This window comes from Rhinopithecus bieti, unplaced genomic scaffold (assembly GCF_001698545.2).
Source record: "Rhinopithecus bieti isolate Rb0 unplaced genomic scaffold, ASM169854v2 scaffold_51732, whole genome shotgun sequence".
NCBI lineage: Eukaryota > Metazoa > Chordata > Mammalia > Primates > Cercopithecidae > Rhinopithecus > Rhinopithecus bieti.
In genome coordinates, this window is record NW_016821090.1 from 1114038 (window position 1) to 1128104 (window position 14067).

The 14067-nt window shown below is 41.7% G+C and overlaps 1 protein-coding gene across 1 annotated transcript in view; it reads left to right on the forward strand.

The window, feature by feature from the left end:
- The window catches only part of ELMO1 (engulfment and cell motility 1), a 588614-nt gene that overhangs the window by 295532 nt on the left and 279015 nt on the right, over positions 1-14067 (forward strand). The window contains 2 exon segments of the mRNA XM_017860159.1: positions 11379-11439; positions 13175-13207. Coding sequence (XP_017715648.1) covers positions 11379-11439; positions 13175-13207 — 94 coding nt within the window.

The following is a 14067-nucleotide window of genomic DNA, read 5'->3' on the forward strand; positions in this document are numbered from 1 at the left end:
AGCATTTGCTTCTTTGTAAAGGATTTTATTTCTCCTTTGCTTATGAAACTTAGTTTGGCTGGATATGAAATTTTGGGTTGAAAATTCTTTTCTTTAGGAATGTTGAATATTGGCCCCCACTCTCTTCTGGCTTGTAGTTGTTTCTGCCAAGAGATCCGCTGTTAGTCTGATGGTCTTCCCTTTGTGGGTAACCTGACCTTTCTCTCTGGCTGCCCTTAACATTTTTTCCTTCATTTCAACTTTGGTGAATCTGACAATTATGTGTCTTGGAGTTGCTCTTCTGGAGGAGTATCTTTGTGGCGTTCTCTGTATTTCCTGAATTTGAATGTTGGCCTGCCTTGCTGGGTTGGGGAAGTTCTCCTGGATAATATCCTGAAGAGTGTTTTCCAGCTTGGTTCCATTCTCCCTGTCACTTTCAGGTACACCAATCAGACAAAGATTTGGTTTTTTCACATAGTCCCATATTTCTTGGAGGCTTTGTTCATTTCTTTTTACTCTTTTTTCTTTAAACTTCTCTTCTTGCTTCATTTCATTCATTTCTTCTTCCACTTGATTGAATCAGCTACTGAAGCTTGTGCATGTGTCACGTAGTTCTTGTGCCATGGTTTTCAGCTCCATCAGGTCATTTAAGGTCTTCTCTATGCTGTTTATTCTAGTTAGCCATTTGTCTAATCTTTTTTCAAGGTTTTTAGCTTCTTTGCAATGGGTTCAAACATCCTCCTTTAGCTCAGAGAAGTTTGTTATTGCCGAATAACTGGCCTTCTTCTCCCAACTTGTCAAAGTCATTCTCTGTCCAGCTTTGTTCCATTGCTGTTGAGGAGCTGTGTTCCTTTGGAGGAGAAAAGGCACTCTGATTTTTAGAATTTTCAGCTTTTCTGCTCTGGTTTCTCTCCATCTTTGTGGTTTTATCTACCTTTGGTCTTTGATGATGGTGACATACAGATGGGGTTTTGGTGTGGATGTCCTTTCTGTTTGTTAGTTTTCCTTCTAATAGTCAGGTCTGTTGGAGGTTGCTGGAGGTCCACTCCAGGCCCTGTTTGCCTGCGTATCACCAACTGAGGCTATAGAACAGCAAATATTGCAGAATGGTAAATGTTGCTGCCTGATCCTTCCTCTGGAAGCTTTGTCTCAGAGGGGCAGCTGGCTGTATAAGGTGTCAGTCGGCCCCTACTGGGAGGCATCTCCCAGTCAGGCTACTCGGGGTCAGGGACCCACTTGAGGAGGCAGTCTGTTCGTTATTGGATCTTGAACGCTGTGCTAGGAGAACCACTGCTCTCTTCAGAGCTGTCTGGCAGAGACGTTTAAGTCTGCAGAAGCTGTCTGCTGCCTTTTGTTCAAATACACCCTGCCCCTAGAAGTGGAATCTAGAGAGGCAGTAGGCCTTGCTGAACTGCGGTGGGCTCTGCCCAGTTTGAGCTTCCCTGCAGCTTTGTTTACACTGTGAGCATAGAACCACCTACTCAAGCCTCAGCAGTGGCAGATGCCCATCCCCCTGCCAACCTCCAGCAACCCAGGTTGATCTCAGACTACTGCGCTAGCAGCCCAAGGCTTTGTGGGTGTGGGACCCACCGAGCCAGGCACGGGAGGGAATCTCCTGGTCTGCCGATTACGAAGACCATAGGAAAAGCCCAGTATTTTGACAGGAGTGTACCGTTCCTCCAGGTAGGGTCACTCACAGCTTCCCTTGGCTAGGAAAGGGAAATCCCTGGACCCCTTGTGCTTCCTGGATGAGGTGATGCCCCACCCTGCTTTGGCTTGCCCTCCATAGGTTGCACCCACTGTCCAATCAGTCCCAATGAGATGAACCAGGTACCTCAGTTGGAAATGTAGAAATCACCTGTATTCTGCATCAGTATCACTGGGAGCTGTAGACCGGAGCTGTTCCTATTTGGCCATCTTGGAAGTAACCCACATGTCTATTCTTCAAGTCATTTTTCTGTGAAGTATAATTCCTGAAGTGTCCACTTGTTGGGGGAGGTTGAGGTTAGTATAATTACTATCAAAAAATAGACTTTCAGAAATTGATTCCAGCTTTTCCTGCCCCTCACTACTTCTCTGAGGAGCCTGGTAGATCCTTCCCCACATGTGTCCCTTATAGGTGTCCACTCCGGCAGATACTGCTTGGAGACATATGCAGAGAACTACCATTCGTTTGGGTTTTGCCCCAACACAACCAGCTTATACACATTATACAAAAACTTGCTTTTTTATTTCTCAATTCATCATGGACATGCTCACATCTAAGTAGATGAACAATCTGGTGCTTTCTAATATATTTACATAGAAGTTTGTATCACAAAATTCTGTTCCTTTCATTTTCTTCTTTTTTGAACCATAGCCTTTTCTCCTTAACTTCACTAAATGATGCTCCCTGTCTTGTTTGCAGCCTCCCTTCTTTCCAGTGCTGTGTGTTAACCATCTCAGTGTATGCTTCCCGACATTTCTAAATGCTTTTATGATCATGTGTATACATGTGCACATGCACGCACACACTCCTCCGCACACATGCACACATAGGTATATTTGATCATTTCTGTACACAAACGGGATCACACTTGGTACATTCTATGTACTAAGTGGCTGTTACTGTTGAGATTTGAAAACCATCAAAAAAAAAAAAAAAAAAAAAAAAAAAAAAAAAAAGCCCAAACAGCAAAATGTTTTTACAAAGAGAGAGCCTTGCTCAAGGTGCCAGAACATACCTGGGAGATCCAAACTTCTCACCCAGGTCTTCTCAGACAAAGTCACTTTCTCTGCACCCAACTTCAAATGAAGACCACTCCCACACAGCCCTGGCAGCTCAGGGCAGCGTTCATGTGCCAGGCCTTCCCTACCTCTTCTGTGGGTTTGCAGGAGGATGGCCACCTGCTGCCATCCAGATTTCAGGCACAGCTTCCTCTGATATCCAAGGTCACGTCAGACTGTACCAGGAACCATGACTGTATGAGGTTCACAAGGACACCAAAGCTTTATTTTTTGTTTTTTAACATAGTAGTTTTTGACTCCGTCTAATCTGTTTGCTAAGGTTAGGGGCAATGTGGCATTCACATGCTATTTACCTAACATTTCCAATACTCTCCTCCTCCCTCAAGGTTATTACTTCTCTGGTTGGCGATGGACTCAAATCCTCATTCTCAAAAGCTTGTTCTCAGGGCTGGGAAAGGCACAGTTGCTCTGTTGGCAGGTGGGCAGATTTCCATGGGCTAAAATAAAACTAAAGCAGAAGTCACCGTATATTTGCTGCTTCTGACCCTTAATAGAGAAAGAGAGTGGAAAATTTCTCCTTGGTATTTGCTGGCTTTATCGTGGGGTGTCACACGATGCATTTGAAAAAAGTTAATTTAAAATTTTAATTTCAACACTGATTTTTAAACCAGAATTACGTCCATCTCTCTTGTCTTTTCATCCTCAGCTCCGGTTGACTCCTGCTGGAATTATTTCCAATATGTTCTCCAGAAAACCATCTCCTTTCAGAAACTTTCAGGATCATGGGGGCCAATTACATCTGTTTAGCTATTAGGTTGAATCATATGATTAACATTACATTTTTGTAGTTCAAAATGGCCAGATATTGTCACTTCAGTGGTTCAACCCAATATGTTTTCCTTGAATATTTACAGGTGGGAAGGCTTGGGAGCTAGGAGGCCCCATGGGGATTCTATTACCCAGTTCTCAAGGTTTACAGGGGACCACCTGGGGCCAGCCTAATTGCCCAGTTGATGATGAATTGATTCACCTGTGCTGAAGCCGTCTCCTAGAATGCCCCTGACGAAATGTGAAGTGTGGTGTGAATAGTCAGGCTCCAGGAGGTGCAGGCTTCCAGGATCACAATAAAGGATGGGGATCCTTTAAAGCCCAGAGGGCGATTCCCTGGCAGGAAAGGAAAATTAGGCAAACACCCTGGAGAGGCCCAAGCCTGAGAGACCTCAGGCCCTGAGATTGCCCCTGACTCTGAGGATTCAAATCAGACAGATCCTCTTCCTGGCCTCTTGTATCCACACTCGAGTTTCCCCACGCTGTTTGAAATGCTGTGGGCAGAATGCAGGCCGCTTGCCCTGACCGCAGAGGACTGACTTGGGCAGGTGGGCAGGAGCCTTTTTGCCCAGCGTGAATTCCTCTTCCACAGCTGGGTGCTGACCTGCAGGGAGGTGCTTCAGTGAGTACTTGAGCAGGGTCCAGGATGAGAAGCCAAACTGTTTCTCATGTTCTCCTGCAAAATGAATTTATTTCCTTGTTAGAGAAGAGTGGACACACCCCTAGTCAAATATAAGTGAAAATCAATACATCTTTATTAGAAAAAGTTAGAAAGATATGGACAGATAAAAAAAAAATACCCATCTTCCCACCAGTGCAAATCATTATTACTGCGACTTTGGCAAATTTCCTTCCAGATTTTAATGCATTCAAAAAATACGTAATTATGATACTGCTGATCCATGTATACTTTATATAATAAGAATATATAGAAAATATTCTATATAAAATATACATTGACCAGGACTATATGCTACTATAGAGATTGTATACAAAATACAACTGGCTGCATTTTATATCCCAACCCTTTTCATTCATCCTAAGTAAATACTCTCTGCACATAAATGTTGCATAGTGTTCCCTAAAGTCGATTGTCCATCATGTAGTTAACAAATTTTCCTTTTAGTGTAGTAAAGTACATGGACTCTGGATGGTTTGGTTCAAATATCAACACGCTGATTGTGTGAATGTGCGCAAGATGCTTAATCTCTCTTTGTCTCTGTCTGTTAAACTTTAAAATTGGTGTAAGAGTTGTATGTAGCCTGTTAAAGAAAAAAAAAAAAAAAAGAAGAATTATGCATAACCTGTTGCAGAAAAGAAACCAAAGTCTCCAGATGTTGCCATTTATAAGAAGTACATTGAAGGGATGTAAGCTGTGTTACCAGCCATGGCTCAGATCCCTAGCATGTCAAAATTAGATGTTGTCTTTTATGTCTGAATATATACCAAAGGCCCTATTTGAGGTTTGCCTTTAAACAAAAGAGGAGAAGGGGCCCTAAGACACAGAGGTTGGGCATTGAGTCACTGTGACACTAGCTGGCAGGGGAATGGGAACCTTCTAGCCATGAGCTAAGGTTCCTGAAAACATTCCTTTCAACATAACATTTGCAGGACAGAGAATTTGTTGAGTGAAACATTTGGGAGTCTATAAAATCATTACAGTATTTATCGAGGGGAGCAAAACATTAAACATTTACAAAGGGGCCACTGTGTTGTTCAGGGAGCAAAATATTAGCATTTCTTTGTTAAGATATTGAACTTTTGATTAAGGAGTTTTTAACTCTGGACAAAGACTGATTTTCTGATTAATTCATGGGTCGCTGGGAGGATCAAACACTTAGAATAAGAGTCTGCAAATGTTTCCTATAAAGGGCCAGGTAGTAAATATTTTAAGTTTTGTGAGCCATATGCAAGGCTCTGTCACAGCTTCTAGATGTCTCAGCTCCCTGGTGTGAAAGCAGCCACAGACAATATGCAAATCAATAAGTATGACTGAGTTCCAATATGACTTTTGTTGTGGATGCTGAAATTAGAATTTCATGTCATTTTCATATCGCAGATTTTTTTGTCTTTTGATTAAAAAGAGCTATTTAAAAACATAAAAGAAAAAATATTTTAGACTCTCAACTGTACAAAAACCATTTGGCCCCTGGGCTGTAGTTGGCTAACCCCTGGCTTAGAGCAGTACTTGGCATTAGTGACTGCTATGTATGTGTTAGCTCCTACCCCCACGGTCACAGCTGTTGTTACCACCATCGTCACCATCTACATCCTTCTGCTATTGTAAATAAAGCACTGAAGAACATCTTCAGGGAGAAAGATTTTTATCCCTCCCCTGCTTTTGCAGTTACTAACTGTGCTGCAGCCCTATGCTAGGGCCAGACAGTTCTAGGCTCTGGAGAAATCTCTGCATCTCTTTGACTTCCTGGGAGTCCATTTGTAGCAGCTGCAGCTTGATCAGCTCCTTGCTTCACCATGGCAGAGAGGTTTCCCCTCCCATGCTGGTGGTGGTTCCTCACCAGAGGCTGCCTGGAGAGCTGTGCTGGGCTCAAGGAGAATGGGCTTCATGACGGATTATCAAGGCCCAGGAGTGCTGTTTGCACATGTGCTGTGTTCTTTGTTGGACATCATAGCCTGTGCTCTCCCTGGGGATGAATGAAAAGGGGAGACAGAGATGCCCACTGTACATGACATGTATTTATCCCTTGTTTTAAAGTGACAAGAGGTGGGAGAAAGGGGTTCCTAAAAGGAGTGATACAAGGAGGAGCTGGGAGGTAAGGAAAGAAAGAATAGGGCACTATTGCTAGAATGAGCCATGATATCTGGATTGTTCCAAATTCCCCGTGTGCTCAGCTGAGTAGAAAAGTTGCAGATATCTTTATAAACCTTGACAGCGCTATTTCATTATTCATAAAGACTTTTTAAAAAATCATAACCAGCTTAATTTTTAAAGGAAATTTATCCCCAAAGCATCTTTTAATTGAGTTTTTATGGTAATTCTTTGTATTGACTGTTGAATCAACATACCAAATAAAATATGCTCCAGTGTTTTCTTTCATTCAGGAAGTCTCAGTTCTGCTTCTTCAAAATAATGACGTGAGAGTCAATTTAGATTTTCATGAATTTACATACCTGGCAGTACATGGCCTTTTCTAAGAGTAAATGTAAAAGAGTATTATTTTTTAACTAGGAAAGTTTGCCTTAAATCCAGAATCTTTGGTGTATGATCTTTCATTGTTTGTGCCTGCATAATTTATGAGTGTGTGTGTCTTGCTGTATTATTAAGGCTTTTAATAACTCACTTCTGAAATAGAAGTTCCTCGAAGGCAGGTACTATTTTTGTTTTAAACTCATCTTTGGATGAAATGTATAATTTCTGTCTTGCACAGTGCCTTGCATAGTAGTGGACATCCAAAATTGTGTGATGAGAAGAAGGAGCTCAGGGTTGCAAGCCATCTAGTGGTTATTTGCCTTTCCCTTCCCTAGACAGTGTCCCTGCTGCACATCCCACCCTGACCACAGTATTGCTCAGGACAAAATCTTTTCTGCTATTCCTGTTTGTGTAGTGGCACAGAATACTGTCAGTACCCTTTCAGATGCCTGAAGACAGTGTTAGTCCAACCTACAACTTCCATCTCAGTTAATCACCATACCTCACACACCTTTCTAATTTTCCCTGGGCTAACTAACTAGTTTTTTTTTTCTTTTCCAACTTTTCTGACATGCTTCTCTGTTCTGACATTTCTGCTTCTTTCCGGCCACTCGTGTGCACAATTTCTTATGTGTCAGGAACTGGGTTACGTTGTGACCCCCAGATTGTGCATCATGTCCAGATGTGACTGGGCAGGGCCCAGTCCAGTGGAAACTTTTATGTTCTTGTTGTGCTCCTATTAATAAAACCCAACACGGCAGAGCCTTCTGGTTGCCACATGAACTTGACTCCTCTTGGACTTGCTGCCAACTTCAGTTCTTAGTTGATAATTTGAACAGTCATGGACTCTGCTTGGTTTCAGAACATTTTCAGGGAGGAGATTCCCTTAGTGACACTTGGAGGTGGTCTTAGAGCTTCGTTGAACCTGGGGTATCACACCAGGGGTACAGTTGTGGAGTTGCCCAGCCCAGAGAAGCAGAGCCAAGGTTGGGGCCAGGAGGTAGCAAGTGGGTGAACGGAATGAGAGAGATGAGCGGAAGTGTTAAGGAGGCCAGGCAAAGAGAAGAGGATGTACATCAGAGAGGGAGGTACACTGGGGAATCCAGGGGGCTTAGAATCTATTGGCCTAGATCCCTAGCATCTTCCTAGGTGTTTCTTTCAGGAGGCAACTTTGTGCCTCACCTTAAAGAAATGATGAGGAGCTGGGATCTCATGAATTATTCATGAGCCAGATTTCCCTTAATCTGTACACATGTGCTTGAATTTCTAAAAATCTTTTCTAAGGGACTTTATATTTCTCTGATTAAATTTCCTCTTGCTAATGGACCCCGTATTCCTAGTCACCAAAGACCTTTTGAACCCCATTGTCTTTCCCAAGTTGCAAGTTCTGACCTCATCCATAGGATGAGAATCATAACAGGCACCTCGTCACTTGTTTTGATGGGTGGTCAGGAAGATAATTGGAATTTTGCATTTGGAGTGCCGGGTGTGAAGCCCATCAGTATCAGTGCCAACACCTTGTCGCAGTTATTTTTCTGCTCTCAGGGTATTCACCATGTCTCCCTCTTAGGTCAGTGTTGATAGACTGTCTTCCCTGTTTTCATCCAATCTATTGATTCTTATTAATAGATTCCTATTACATATGGAGAGGGATCAACAGCAGAATCTGAAGATTCCTAGAGGCTACTTGTAAGGATCTTTGGGACACTGGTCCATGTTGGGGGTTACAAAGTCAGAGGCCTTCAACAACCTCATTATACAAATGTGTAAGCAACCAGGTGACGAGAGAGTGGTGGGGCCCATGTCAACTCAGAGAATGTATGTCCCATCTAAAGCAGTCATTTCACTAAGAGTCACTGCCCAATCCAACACCTGGTACAGGGGAAGTCAAGGGCACCAGCTCCATGGGCTGCTATGAATAGCTCCCTAACATGCGCTTGCATTTGGTTAATGTGGCTTTGGAGCAGTGGTTCTTATAGTATGGTCCAGAAGCCATCGGCAGCACCTAGGAACTAGTATGAATGCAAATTCTTGGCTCCACTCCAGACCTACTGAATCAGAAGCTCTGGAGGTGGGGCCCAGCAACCTAGGGTGTCACAGGCCCTCTAGGAGATTCTGATGTTCTTGAGAATGATTTGGAAAGTGGTTCTCAACCTTGGAAGGACACTGGAATCAATGTTCTGGGGAGCTTTAAAAATCCAACCATCTGGCTCCCAACCACAGAGCTTCTCATTGAGCTGATTTGGACTAGAACCTGGACACCAGCAATTTTTTTTAAAGCTACCCCGGGGATTTTCAGGTGCATCTAAGACAGAGAACTGCTGTTCTCAGGAGCTTATTGAAACACCCACATACTCATTTCTCCTGGGTGAAGAGGTGAGGAGAGGGAGGCATGTATCATTTGACAGAGGTCCTAGATGACCTCTCTTCCCCTTAGAGAACGTGACCTTGAACCACCAGCTCAAGAAATAGCCTCAAATAGAGCTTTTCATAGATTAAATGAATATTCACTCAATGTGACTTGTTTTAAAGGTTGCTTTTAATGCTATATTTGTTCAGCAAATGTAGGCACTCATATAACACAAATATTAACTCCTAAGTCCTCAAAGGCTTTCCCCATGATATGCCATCTGGCAAGCATTATCATCATCATCTCTTTATTATCCACACTAATAAAGGAATAGCATGGCACTGGTAATTGAAAAACACGTATCATTTAAAAATCATTCAGGCTAGTACCAGTACTGTTTTGCAAGCCAGGAAGTATTCAAGAGTAGAAATATTGACTGATGACAGTTTGCTACTTCCCTGTGGAGGTGCTAATACATATTATTTTAGTGAGAAAGTTGAGCCATTGGAGTGAGAAGCTTCTAAATTATAATTCCTGTTTCTGAATAAGGGGGTTTGTTTTATTGACGAGAGTCCTGAGCACAGAGACAAGGAACAGCAAGTATATTTAAAATGCATGTGCCCCTGGGAACCAGTGGATTAAAGCATGGTATAATATAGAAGCTGCATGGGGATTTGAGGAATGGTGGATCTGGATTCTAGATCTCCTGATATTACCTGTGTCATTTGAGATGAACCATCCTCTCTACCAGTGGGTCTCAAAGAGTCCTCAACTAGCAACAGCTGTATTACCTGGCGATTTATTAAAGATGCAGTTCTTGGGCCTTACCCCATGCCTACTGGATCAGACTCGGGGTGGGGCCAGCAATCAGTGCTTTAACAAGTCCTCCAAGAAATTTAGATGCCTGCTCAAGTTAAAGCACTGCTACTCTCCACCAGGAGCTCAGTTTTTTTGTCTATAAAATAAGAGGACCAGCCTAGATTATATTTAAGGTTTACTCTAGCTCTCCAATGGCCATGGTGTGTGGGCACAGAATAGGTTTAGAGATTTTCTGTCTTAGAGCTTATACCTTCCCTTGGATGTGTGATTGAAATCATTCGGCTGAAAAACTGACAGGCAGGCAACAGAAAAGAAACTGATTTCCAGGAACTAGATACTCAGACTAGATACCCAAACGGCACCTTGGGTGCTCACTACAAAATAACTCATAATATCTTCAGCTGGTTGGTACTACTTTCCCAAAGTAAAAAACTCGGGTGTTTTGGAAAGGGAAGCAGCCATCTCCCTTTTCTCTAGGGGCTGAGAGCTGTCTGCTGTGATTCACAGAGCAGCATTTCAATAGGAACTAACAAATGGCATTTCAGAAGAATGTACCAGAGGTACACAGGCTTTGCAGTAAAACAAGGGAAAATTTCAAGCCATTTATCAAAGCTCCTGGAGCTTCCATTTCAAGACAGGTGGAAAAAAATAACATGGAACAAGAAAAGAAAATAAATCTGTATCCAGAGCATCTCATAAATAAGAAAGGAGTGGGGGAGTTGCTGGCCTTGGTGGGATCTCAGTATTTTTGTCACAGTACAAAAAGCTTTTAAATGTTTTGGCGTGAAATTCTTTTCCTTTTCCTGTTATTAAAATTTGTGGTTGTAAAATTATTTCACTGGCTATTGAAACCCCAAAAAAATAAAGCTGAGAAAATGATACCTGGAGTGAGAGAGAGAGAATGAGAACATAGTTCACTCTCTACCCCAAAATATTTTTTATTTTTATCTAAAATGTAGTGATGCTCCATAATTTAGGGTAAGTCATTGAAAATCAAAGGCAATTTTCTAATTGGCTTTTGTTCAGTAAGAGCCTATTTGCTATAGACAAGTAGGGATGTGGTTTATTGAACACGAGAGAGACATGGGTCTGTTATAATGTCTGAGGGGGTGGAGAAATTATAACTTTTATTAAAAAGATAGGCCAGTAGTGGTGGCTCACGCCTGTAATCCCAGCACTTTGGGAGGCTGAGGCGGGTGGATTACCTGAGGTCAGGAGTTTGAGACCAGCCTGGCCAACATGAGGAAACCCTGTCTCTACTAAAAATACAAAACTTAACCAGGCGTGGTGACACATGCCTGTAAATCCCAGCTACTTGGGAGGCTGAGACAGGACAGTTGCTAGAACCTGGGGGGGCAGAGGCTGCAGTGAGCCCAGATCATGCCATTGCACTCCAGCCTGGATGATAGAATGAGACTACATCTCAAAAAAAAAAAAAAAAANACAGAGCATGATTTGGTTGCAAAAAAAATAAAAATAAAAAATAAATAAAAAGATGGATCTCAGGCCCACTCTGCCAGACAGAATAACGTTGATTGAGGAGAACCTGCATTGGATTTCTTTGTGAAATTCCCAGCAATGTTAGGTTGTTGATCAACCTGGTTAAAAGCCCATGCTCTGAGTTCACAGTCTGGCTTTGCCACATAACTGGCTCTGAAACTTTGGGCAAGCTATCCAATTGTCAGTGCTTTGGTTTCCTTCAGGGGGTAATGACAGTATCTACCTAGTGGGAGTTTTGTGAGGATTAAGAACACCATGTGCAAGACACTTTGCACAATGCCTGGTGCATAGCAGGCATTCTTTTATTGAGATTATTTGCTAATTAGTCATATAGTTCTTTAAAGGAACCCTAAAACTCAATTACATTGTTTTTCAACTATAAGGATTTTTTGAAAATAGAAAATGAATGCCTGCAGAGGGGTGTGATTGATGAAAGGAGGTTTGAAGGACATATTGGGTGCAAAATTCAAAGAAGATTGATAACTCTTGAGCCATGGGATCTTCTCCTCCATCAGCTTCATTAACATAGCTTTGGGGAGTTGTTAGAATTAGATTTGGAGATACTAATTTTTTTCCACTAGATTTCCTTTTTTAGGTATTTATTTTTGAAACTCATATAGCAACACTAGAAATAGGTCTGAACTAAATATCATGTGTTTCTCTTTTACATTTGGCTCCCCTCCTGTGTTGGCTGACCTATGCTGCACAGTGGCTGCTGTGAATGCCACTATTTCATTTTATTTTACGGCTGAGTAATATTCTATGGTGTATATAAATATGCCACATTTTCTTTATGCACTCATTGATTGATGGGCATTTGGGCTGGTTCCATATTTTCGCAACTGCAAATTGTACTGCTGTATGCATGCGTGTGCAAGTATCTTTTCATATAATGACTTCTTTTCCTCTGGGTAGATACCTATTATTGGGATTGCTGGATCAACAGTGGACCTACTTTTAGTTCTTTGAAGAACCTCTACACTGTTTTCTATAGTGTATTTCTCTTGTCTGACTGCTCTGTCTAGGACTTCCAGTACTATGTTGAATAGTGGTGAAAGTGGGCATTGTTATCTTGTCCTAGTTCTCAGGGGAATGCTTTCACCTTTTCCCCATTCAATATAATGTTGACTGTGAGTTTGTCATAAATGGCTTTTATTTCCTTAAGGTATATCCCTTCTATACAGATTTTGCTGAGGGTTTTAATCGTAAAGCAGTGTTGAATTCTGTCAAATGCTTTTCCTGCATCTATTGAGATGATCATCTATTGAGAGGATCATATGATTTCGTTTTGATTCTATTTATGTGGTGTGTCACATTTATTGACTTACATATGTTAAACCATCCCAGCATCCCTGGTATGAAACCCACTTGATCATGGTGAATTATCTTTTTGATATGCTATTGGATTTGGTTCACGAGTATTTTATTGAGGATTTCTGGATCTGTGTTCATTAGGGATATTGGTCTGTAGTTTTCTTTTTTTATGATGTCCTTCCCTGGCTTTTGGTATTAAGGTGATACTGGCTTCATAGAATGATTAAGGGAGGAATCCCTCTTTCTCTATCTTTTGGAATAGTGTCAATAGATTGGTACCAATTCTTACTTGAATATCTGATAGAATTCAGCTGTGAATCCATCTGGTCCTGGACTTTTTTGTGTTGGAAATTTTCTTTATTACCATTTCAAACTCACTGCCTGTTATTGGTCTGCTTGGAGATTCTATATCTTCCTGGTTTAATCTAGAAAAGGTGCATATTTCCAGGAATTTATCCATCTCTTCTAGGTTTTCTGGTTTATATGCATCAAGGTGTTCATAGAAGCCTTGAATAATCTTTTATATTTCTCTAGAATCAGTTGTAATATCTCCTGTTTTGTTTCCAATGTAGCTTATTTGGATCTTCTCTCTTCTGTTTTGGTTAATCTCACTAACAGTCTTTTTTTTTATCTTTTCAAAGAACCAGCATTTTGTTTCAGTTATGTTTTGTATTTTGTTGTTGTTGTTGTTTGTTTCAATTTCATTTAGTTCTGCTCTGATCTTCATTATTTCTTTTCTTCTGCTGGGTTTGGGTTTGGATTGGTCTTGTTTCTCCAGGTCCATGAGGTGTGACCTTAGATTGTCTGTGTGTGCTCTTTCAGACTTTTGATGTAGGCATTTAATCCTATGAGCTTTCCTCTTAGCACCACCATTGCTGTATCCCAGAGGTTTTGATGGTTGTGTCACTATTATCATTCAGTTCAAATAATTTTTTAATTTCCATCTTGATTTCCCTGTTGACCCAGTGATCATTCAGGAGCAGGTTATTTAATTTCCATGTGTTTGCATGGTTTTGTGGATTCCTGTTGGGGTTGATTTCCAATTTTATTCCACTGTGGTCTGAGAGAGCACTTGATATAATTTCAGTTTTCTTAAATTTACTGAGACTTGGGCCGGGCACAGTGGCTCATGCCTGTAATCCCAGCACTTTTGGAGGCCGAGGTGGGCGGATCACCCGAGGTCAGAAGTTCAAAACAGCCTGGTCAACATGACAAAACCCTGTCTCTACTAAAAATACAAAAAGTAGCCGGGCGTGGTGGCATGCGACTGTAATCCCAGCTACTCGGGAGGCTGAGGCAGGAGAATTGCTTGAACCTGGGAGGTGGAGGTTGCAGTGAGTGAGATTGCGCCACTGCACTCTTACCTGGTGACAGGGTGAGACTCTGCCTCAAAAAAAAA